The sequence below is a fragment of the Austrofundulus limnaeus genome, unplaced genomic scaffold (assembly GCF_001266775.1).
Source record: "Austrofundulus limnaeus strain Quisiro unplaced genomic scaffold, Austrofundulus_limnaeus-1.0 Scaffold2, whole genome shotgun sequence".
Taxonomy (NCBI): domain Eukaryota; kingdom Metazoa; phylum Chordata; class Actinopteri; order Cyprinodontiformes; family Rivulidae; genus Austrofundulus; species Austrofundulus limnaeus.
The window spans coordinates 3,909,602-3,920,065 of NW_013952404.1; the positions used below are offsets into that span (position 1 = coordinate 3,909,602).

At 39.4% G+C, this 10,464-nt stretch overlaps 1 protein-coding gene and 1 non-coding gene across 4 annotated transcripts in view; one reads left to right on the forward strand and one right to left on the reverse strand.

The window, feature by feature from the left end:
* Nucleotides 1-645: 645 nt before the first annotated feature.
* The window catches only part of arhgef10 (Rho guanine nucleotide exchange factor (GEF) 10), a 44,927-nt gene continuing 35,108 nt past the window's right edge, over nt 646-10,464 (forward strand). For 2 of the 3 annotated variants that reach the window (XM_014011318.1, XM_014011327.1), the window contains exons 1-2: nt 646-865; nt 6,984-7,078. In XM_014011318.1, coding sequence (XP_013866772.1) covers nt 7,042-7,078 — 37 coding nt within the window. In that variant the 5' untranslated portion in view covers nt 646-865; nt 6,984-7,041. The remainder of the gene's footprint in view (nt 866-6,983; nt 7,079-10,464) is intronic. The other variant, XM_014011334.1, reaches the window with a different exon arrangement.
* Nucleotides 10,147-10,219, reverse strand: trnaf-gaa (transfer RNA phenylalanine (anticodon GAA)). Its single transcript has one exon. It is a non-coding gene; the product is annotated as a tRNA-Phe (tRNA).

Below are 10,464 nucleotides of genomic sequence, written 5' to 3' on the forward strand. Positions count from 1 at the left end.
AAATTATCTAGTAATTTTAAAAAATAGGTTAAATGACTAAAAGACTTGCTGTTTTGTTGACTTTTTAAAGGAACCAACAAGGGTGTTTGTATGATTTGAGAAATGGAACAACACAATGATAAAATAAATGATTTTCTCACATTGCGTCCAGTGTATTTGTGTGTTTCTTCACTTTTGGAAGTTAAGGTTGTAGTACAGGATATCGTCCTATAGATGGCAGTATAGGATTATTTATTCATCAGCCCTATTTTCACTGAACACAATAAGGTTACTGAAACAGCTGCGAGGTTTATTTGATTAACTCAGTGTTTATTTGAAAACCATTAAAGCTAATGTGTGTTAAACAACTGCTTCAAATGATTAAATGATTTAAATTGAGAGAAAATGATGTTAGTTTGCAAATGTCTTTTTGTTTTTCTGAACTAAAACAGACCAAAATAGGCAAAAGGTATAAGTAGCATGATTAATAATTTACACAAAAAGTTTTTAGTCATTTGCATTAAGTTTCAGTAGGATGGCTGTGACACAGCTGTGTGAACGGAGCCACCTCACACGTCACGTGGGCAGCTTTGCTGGAGCTCCTCAGGTCGCCTGCTGCATCCTACCGGAGAAGAGACTGGAATGTTGATTGACATCTCTTTAAGCCAATCACAGTTCGTCTGACACCACCCCCTGGACCAATTAGATTCCGAAAGGCGGTAAAGGTTTTTTCTTCTTCGTGTGGATGAAATCCACTTCCATCGGGAAAGAGTCAAGTTATAAGAGGAGCGAAAAGTGGGATGTTATGATTTGTTGAGTGGTGTCGAGGACAGGAATGTTACTGTGACGGGATACGGCAATTCGATTATGTCARATCCTTAAAATGGTAAGTTGGAGACGTTTTTCTAACTTCTAGCAAAGTTTTAAGAACACCTTTCTGAAGATGACGCTTTAACTGACAGGTCCTTGTGTCAAAATAGAAAATAGAAAATGCTTATTTCGCGTGAAATAGTGCCTTTCTCTGTGTATTTGTGAGATGCTTGGAACGTGGCGCACTAGCTAATATTATAATGTTGCCAACAACACAGATTTCCTCAAGCTTTGACTTGTCATAAAACACCGAAACAAATGACTAGATATWAGGAACAAACAGGTTCAGTTTGACACTTTTGGTGGTGGGGGGTCAGCCCCAGTAACTGTCACAACTAAAGCCATTAAAACGCTTTCACATTGGCGATATGGCAATTCGTTCAGGTTTTAAGAAGAAGAAAAAAAAAGCTGTCTTCCTGAGGTAAAGCTCAGCTACAAATTCAAGTAGTCATGCATAGCATTCCTCAGTGAGAGCCTTGCACAGCTCTAATCAACTGGAAGATCAGACTAAACAGGTCATAAAACATCATTTCATTCAGCTGTTTCCTTGAGAGGGGGGTCTTTCCTGAAACATTTTAAAGCCTTTTCTAATCTGAGCCACCAGAAGATGGTTTAAACACAAAGAGCTCTTTGATCTTCACTTGTATTGTCTGGTGTCATGCGTGTCCAGCTCAGTCTGCCTGCACAATACTGGTGAGCTGGAGCACTTTAAGTCACACACACACAAACACACACACACAGCTATCCATTTGGGGACATTCCATTGACTTCCATTACATTTCTACAGCCTAACCCTGACCCTCTGCCCTAAGGCTAACCTCACAGGTACCTACCTACCTGACCCTAAATCTAACCTAAACTCAATTCACACCCACCCACCCACCAATGGCTTTTAAACCAAACAGGGACTCAACTTAGGTCCCCATATTTACCAGTTGTCCCCACATGTAGTTGTTTTGTCTTAAAATTGTCCTCATATGTCACCAAAAACATGTCCACACACACACACACACACACACACATGCAAGTACACAAAAGCCTATGTGGGTAATTTGTTTGGCAAATAACCAGGGTGGCCTGGTCTGCAAATACTGGCACTGAATACCTCCTCCTCCTTTAATAACACCTGAAGAAGGCCGTCCAGGAAGCACAAATAATCATTTTAAGACTCTGACTACAGCTGCGTTAAATATTTAAATTTATGACACTTGTGTTTGTTTATTTGTAGATGTGTAAACCTTATGAAAGCCACTTAACATAAATTTAAACACCAGTATAGACAAACAGGTGTATTTCCTAGGAGAACAACCAGAAATTGCTAAATTCAACAGTTCATGAAGCTTAGGGTGCCAGAGGTACCCTGCGGTTCAATTAAGGGAGCATGCCGTTCATTTTTAGAAAGTCTGATATGGAGCAACTGTCCAACCGCCATCCACCCAATAATCCACTGAGATAAGGCACAGATTAGCGACATATTTAAGCAACAGCTGGAAAAAGAAAAGCCGCCGCTCTCCTGCAGGTGGATGTGAGAAATCACATACCACACATTTGTTCAGCAGCTGGGGAAATGGTTTATATTTAGACACAATTCTAACTCAAGAACATGATGGTCAAACCCTAAATGCTATGTATTGTAGCCGCAGTTTCCTATATCCTATTATTTAGGTGCTTATAGAGCAGTGCTCTCTGAACTGAGCTATGGAGGACCACACTCCTAACAAGACCAGGAGTAAAACCAGGGCCTGATAGCAGGAGCTTTCTGCATGAGCAAGAGCTTTTGAGTTTCCTCTTTTTTTGTAGTCGTTTATCACAATGTCACAACGTTTCTCCATTCTTTTAAAGAAATTCCTTCAGACCCAACCGGTTGACAAAAAGCTCTTTGGAGCAGCCTCTCCACACACTCAGTAGTGTTCGTTTGGTGACATGTTGGACTGGAAATGCTTTTGTGTGGCTTACTGGGTGGGTGGAGACCAGTTAGGAGTGACAGCCAAGGCCGTACAGAGTAAGCTTTCAGATAAACRCCAGATTTATTATGCAGGCCTAGGTTGTTGTTTGTTTTATTCCTGATAGCATATTTTCCTCTTTTATTAAAAAAAAAGAAGTCACAGCTGTTGTCAAAAACACCTTTTTCATTTAAAAATGTTCAAAAATATATAAATACATCAAATGATGAATATTATAAAATGATGGGCCAGYGAGGTAGCTTATTGTGAACCACGTTCAGTTTAGAAACAAAACTTTCATTTTTGTGTTGCGTTGCATAAACCAGATATCCTCACATGTTGAGTCGCTCACACATCTGAARACATATTTGCAGTCTCCTGGGCCTCATTGCTGAATTGTTCTTTAGACAATCCTCAGTTATTAGGTATCTAATTGAAGCTAGTAGCTCGTCGTATCTTCTTCCTACTTCCCATGAGTCAAAATTCTTTAAAATGCCAGTAATCTTTTGCCTGTTTGTAAGCTCTCTCCACCCAGTTTGAGGTCAGAGAGGGTGGTGCAGTGTGCTGTGTTGGCTCACATTCTGGGTACTAGCTTCATTTTGTGTGTGTAAACCCCAGAACATTTTCATCAGAGAGTGGGGTGGGGGGGTTAATTTAGTAATTTTGCAAATGGATTTTGGTTTTCATTGTTTTTTACTAGAAATTGTTGGGGCATTAAAGCTGGTCAGTTAGTTTCTCATACGTACTTTTGGTATAGCCAAAGATTCTTACAATAAAAAATGTATGGACGCAGATTATTTTAGATCTACCACCCCTAATGAAACCTATTCAGCTCCACTAAAAAGGCTTAAACTACTTGAAATAAATGGGCAAACCACCAGTAAAAACAAGCTCTTGAACCGTAATTACAAAGAAACTRGAGAGATGTGCCGCCTCCTGTTTTGTGTGCTGTGGGTCACTGTCCCATCCTCAGCAACAATACATTACAGCCTGTTCTTCCACACTTTGTTGGACTGGGATCTTCTGTTACTGGTGGAGGCCTGATGAGTGGAATCCTGGCAGAATCACAGCAACAAAAAAGAATAGCTAAGCCAAAGACAGACAAGTTGTTCTGTATTGTAGCACCAGCCTCTCCTAAAGCTTTTGTTTATGACTTTGGGTTTCTGTGTGGAATTCCGCATTTCAGGAAGGGTTCTCCAAAGAACCCAACAAAAAAGAAAAACTTTTTGCCATGCAGGTTATACACTGGCATYAACTCGCAGCTGGTAGTTGGCAGCCAATTTTGCTTGCAAGTTTTAATTAAAATACATCAATTGATATGAGGGAAATTGTGTGGATTAGGATTGATCATTTTTTGTAGTTGTGACTTTTCAATGAGTACCTGTTGAACAATGTTTTATGATTTGTTATTCGTTTTAATGTTTCTAGAAAAAAAGAAGAACTTTGCATAGTTTTTTTGTTGTCTTCTTTTCTTAGGTTGTTGTAAAATTGTCATTATTAGCAATATTGAGAAGCAGTTTGTGCTTTGTTTACAGTAGATACTAAGCATACCTTTTTTTTCTGTTCTTCAACATGCTCAAAATGCATTACAACAGCAAACTAGATGACTGTTTTCCTGTCTGCATAACATGGCTCAAACTTCAGAGCATGTAATGACATGCTTAGCTGAGCCCGTCATCAACTGTGAGGATGACTTTACTTTCTGGATCTTCTTTTTAGTCCTGTAGTCCCCAATCATTGCGCTCAATGTAGGATGGTACTTTTTGAACAAAGCACTAACAATATGTGGGATGGATTACAAATTAATTATGGTGACTATTCCTCTCCCATCGGTAAGAGGTAGTCATTTACTCAGCTGTTGCAGAGTTTACATGTCCCTGCACTGACAGGCCGGTGACAGACCATACATGGAAGGAATGCTTTTGTTGAAATTACAGACAGGTGATAGTTTGCTTCTAACTGCATTTTAAAACACATCATACCACTTGCTTTGCAGGATGTAATTTGCAGAATGGTGCATTCCTTTTTTTGTACAGAGTAGCACGCAAAAGGACGAGGATTAAGGGTACCGATTTCTGTTACCCTTTTCTTTCCTCCTTTCCCCACCTAAATCTGAGTAGGGATGTCCCGATGCAGATTTTTTTGGCTCCCGATACAATCCGATTTTTTTTTTTGATGATTAGTCTTTCCGATACCGATCCGATAGCTTTATTTCTTTATTTCTTTCCAAGTGACAAGGTTGGCAGTACTAAAGCGAGCCCTGCTGTTCCCACCACGAGAAACATCAAGTTTGCAGATTTTGCAAGATGCAGTTTCAGCATCATTGTTTCCATTGAAAAGTGTTCCCACGCTGTGGACATGGTCGCATACTTGTGTGTGTCTTGACTTCTTAACGGCAGTTGTAAAGCATGATGATGCTGAAAACCGTCGCGAAAACTGGATTGGCCAGATCACGTGACTAAATCCAATTCTACCAGATTTTCAAAAAAACGGCGAAATCTGCCACCGATACTGAGTATCTGATCGAGACATCCCTAAATCTGAGTGATATGGAAGGAAAAGATGAGTCACACTTGGAGCTCCTGTAGGTTGTTACTTACACACATAAATCACTGTTCTCAAGTTTATCACGTGTATCATGTAAAGATGGAGTCATTGTCAATTGCACAATTGTGTAACAATAAAAAGTAGCTGCTCTTGTCCGTCTCTGTGGATTTGTCTCTATTATTGTGCAGGGAAAGATCTCCTCAGGCAATGTATACTCAACCTGCTTTTGTTAGCATCACTTGTTAGCTCCCCTGTACTCACCAGACACTGGCCCTGTATGTTCGTGGCCTCTGTTCTGGCATCGTGCCACACGAGTAGGACAGAGAACAACGAGGCAGAGGATTTCACATTATTCCCAGACAAAACAATCTTTGAGTCTCAGAATGAGTTGTCGTTCTTGTTCGCTGCACTTCTGTGCAAATCTGTCTTAGCCAGATATAGACAGACCTACAAAGTCTTTATTTCTTGTATAAAGAAAGCAGATTGTATGGATACWGCACTGGTCCTGCATGGTATAACAATGGCCGCTTTATGCTACAACATGACGTCATGACTTTGTCATTAGCAAGCTGAAAACTACTGGAAATAGCACATCTTAAGGGAGTCATTTGACAGAAACTGTCACTTGYTGATTTGAGTTGTACGTCAGAAAACAAACGTGTCTTTCTAAGGAATGTAATTTAACTCGTGCCCGTGCAGGACCACAGGTCTGTCCTGACTCAGCATGCTGATGGTATTTGGCTTGGGCCTAAAAATGGGGTAACAATGCRGTGAACGTCTGACCTTCTTTAGGAGCCAAAAACCAGATTATTTTGGAAAATCTACTGAATAAAAAAGAGCTACAGTTTTGTGTTAACATWTTTCGTAGCTTGAGGCATAAAGTGGCCTTTTGTAAATCGAACGTGATAATAGACTTTTGCTTGACTTGAACAAACAGATAATTGTTGCCTTTAGCTGTGTTTAATTAGCCAGTCTGCATCTGACTTGTCTTACCGTGGATATGAATCGACTTGCAGAAGATTAACTGATTCCAGGCCTGTAGTAAATTAGCTCATTATGATAAAGTAGAGCAAAATAAAAGAGGGATGCATGGCTATTATTGACTTGCTTTGAACTGGTACAATAAACAAGTTAATATATTTAAATGTGAACTTGCTTTGAATAAAATTAGTTTTAACAATATAATCCCCCCACCCACAAGCTAGTTTACCTAATGGCTACTCTACAGGCGTTCATTAAAATGATGGCCCAGCTTGTTTATACTCATGAGATTCAAAATGCCTGCAATTAGCTCATGAAAGTATTATGTTTTGTACGCTTACACACACGCCTTAGTCTCAGGGAACAAGATAAGGGCTTCTTTTGTTTTTGATTCACTTCATTTGTTTGATTCAGCTCTGGTTCAGATTGTGATTATGAAATTAAAGATATTAGGCTGTGACCAAATAGCAATGCTCCCATGTTGCTTGTAATTGTCATAAATTAACAGTTGAATTGTGTTCAAGCTTTGTTGACTTGCCGACTGCAGATACTGAGCCAGAAATGCCTAACTTGCCTTTTTTTTGTCAAATTGAATTTGAAATATTATTTGGCAACAATGTCTGTTTTGCTTTTCTTGACWTTTTTTTTTCTTTCCTCCTTTAGGAATGTGTGCTGCCGTAGTTGATTCCCATAGAGCTTGTTCAGGAGAAGAGGAGCAAACATGGACACGGAAGACTTTCCTCCCCCGCCTCCTGAAAGTAAAGTCAACAAACCCTTATCATCCACATGTAACATGCACATTTCTTTTCACATGAAGCAGGCGTGTTGTGAAACGTGGTGGGATGGAACTGTTTAGCTCAGCTGTGTGGGGATAATAAGGCCAAGGTCAGATGTTTGATCCGTCTATGAGTTAAATGTTTTGAATATTATTTTAACAGACAAGCAGAGGAGTCTACACAAGCAGCACAAAAACAAAATGTTATTACCCAACATGACTTGCACTTGAGTCTTGGCCTTTCATATTTCCACCCTGTACCAATATAGAAAACAGTGATAATCTACCTTAATTCCAATCTATGTAGGTAACACTCCTGCTCTGCTTTATTCTCATGGAATGAGCCTACGTTTTAAATTGATAGATGGATGCATGGATAGATAAATATTATTTATTTAAAACAAATAAAAACAAAACAAGAATGCATACACATACATAAAAATATATACACAAGAATACAAAAACTATGTTTTGTAACTTATAAATCAGTCATTTTAGCTACTTGTTCAAAAAGGAGTGAAGTTTAAATGTATTGAGAACTTTTAAAATAGATTATTTTACATTGTTTTTTTTATCTGTGTTTTTTTTATCACTTTTCATTAAAATAAAAAAGGGAAAAAGTCAAGTTATTCTCAACACTAATCTAATGTGTTTAGTGTTGAGAATAAGAGTTCATAGGAGAAGGGTTTTTTTCCATTGCAAAACTGGAAAATGTTTTTCTTTAAATCTACACCCTGTTGTTGCTTTATTGAAAATGCAAGCATTAAATTTACGCACTGGCCACTGTGAAACGTTGCATGGCCGGTCATTTCCAGGAGGGCTGTCAAAGCTGGACAGTTCAAGTAAACAACACATTCCTCTGTGCCACTGTGAAGTGTGTGGGCAGATGAACGAAAAGAAGAAGGCTAAAATGTGCTGTGCTACTGTGAATACCAGACAGTGTGCCTCAATAACAGGCTGTATACTGCCACACACACACACACACACACACACACACACACACACACACAGCTTCTGGGGACAGACGGGACAGAAAAAAAATGCTCCGTCTCCAACTGGTCAGTCACTGGCTTTGTTGCCAGGGGGTGTGCAGGAGCGGATTGTAACCCTGTGACTCATTTCAACAGATCGTTTTATAGCCCAGTGGAGATAAGTCGTTAGAACAGAATTCTCACTGTTAWTATGAATTGACAAAGGGTACCTCTGCTGGTCCCTGGGTCGCTTTTGCATTCTTCAGTCTGATCTTTTGCTTCACATTCCCACCAGATTAAGAACACAGACAGAAATCCTTTAAAGGGGCAATATCATGTAAAATCAACTTTTTTGAGTTGATCGTGTTATAATGTTAGACTCTCATAAAAAACATGCCCAAAGCCTTGCTTTGACTCATTCATGCMTGTTTGAGAAATCCTGCAGCGTTTTTAGGCAGCCATGCTGAGGAGCAAAACGACAGGTGGGGGCCAGAAACGGCCCTGGGACGTGTCTTTAAGCCAAACTTCCTCATGGCAGAGCACACCCCCTCCCCCCACCCAACACACCCCGCCCATGACTCCTGCAGGCTCTCAAGTGAAAGTGAAACCTAACTGTCTGCTGTGCTCTCAACATTAGTTCTCACTCAATGAAGCTCTTTTCAGATTCAAAATACCTTTGAGGAAATATATTTTCAGATGCCAATTAAACTGCATCATGGCAGCCCCCCCTCCCTCCCCCCGTCCCCACTGAAATCGGCAAAACGGAAGTGGAAGGTGGTTCTTAAAGAGACCGAGGCCAATTTCAAGGCGTTTAGAAGAGGAAGTGATGAGAAGATAAGTTTATTTTCTATTTAAACATAAAACAGCATTTTAATAACAGCTAAAGGTGACATACATACTTTATTATAGTATAGTATTTAAATGTATGCCTGAGAAACGCATAATATTGCCCCTTTAAACGTGAAGATGCTTTTTATTTCAGTTTCGTGCTGGTGAAGATGAGCAAACCTCACTGGAGTTATTTTTGTTTTTGTTACAGTCTTGTATGTACATGCACTATAAGATCAACATCCAGCATGGTCTGTTATTAAGCTGAATGCACAGACACCTGTACAACCAGCTTATTTTCCCCACACATAAAGGACATTTTTTTACATGTCACCCAGAACATAGACAGTTTGTAACATTTTTCAAGGAGAAAAAAATATATTTTAGCTCTGGGTGTTCTGCATTTCCACAGAGCTCTATAACATTATGTAAATTGTGTTTTGTTGACATGCATTGCTCTAACACTGCAGTGCTATAGTTTCAAAAGGCACCTTTAAAAAAACACATTTTTTAGTTTTTTGGAACATAAAGTGATGTGAAACCATTCATACCCTTTATAATCTGGGAACTGTTTGCATTAAATAGATTCACTTTTAAATGTCAGCTCTGACTTACAGGCAGGCAAAATCTAATCCGATAAAGACCTGCTCATTTCTGGCTCTCCATTGATGATAACATGAATATAGATCTTTCTGTATTTGACTTCCATTGACTCGTTTCAAGCCTTTCCAGTAGTGAACTATTTGTGGTTTATCACTTCGCTCCACACAGTTCATTATTCCAGATGGAAAAAAAAACCTGATAACATCTCAGTTTCCAGGTTTGCCCTTTGGCCCCCTCGTTTTCTCGCACCATCAGTCATGGATGCAGATGGATACGGGATCACAATGGTGACCTGAATCATTAGTCACAGGCTGTTTTCTCACACAGCAAATAGGTGGAACAGCCATCAGAGCCTGAGGGAAACCCGGTGGTGATTTAGGGCTTTGTGCTTTGCTGTCGGCGACTTAAAAGTTTGTGTTTCATTGCCGGAGGCTTGATAACGGTTTGTGCACTACACTGGTCTTGACAGAAAAAAAAACCCACAACACTTGAAACCATGAAAGTAAAAACAAAAAGTTATAATTTAGTGTTCAAAAACAATCTTAACTGTTAAACAAACAAATCCTTATTTGTATTTAACAGCAGGTACTTTGGAGGCTGTGAAGATAGCTTAGCAAGTGTTAAACGAAAACTCCTTCGATGTCAAAACTGCCGAAACCCGGGATTGAACCAGGGACCTTTAGATCTTCAGTCTAACGCTCTCCCAACTGAGCTATTTCGGCATACACACTGATTGCGCAACCCCCTATCTCAGCGTCGGAGGGAACCTGATCTACTCTAGAGTTGTGCTGATATCTTCTCTTTTTCTATAGTGACAAAGTTTACATAAAATCTTAGACTGAAGGTCTATATAGTCAAGCTGCCCTCAGAAATTAAAGAGTAACTTACCCCAAAATTAACATTTTTTAGCTGATAAACTGTCTAGAATGTGTCTAAAATGTTATATAGTACTGTTTCTGTGCTAATT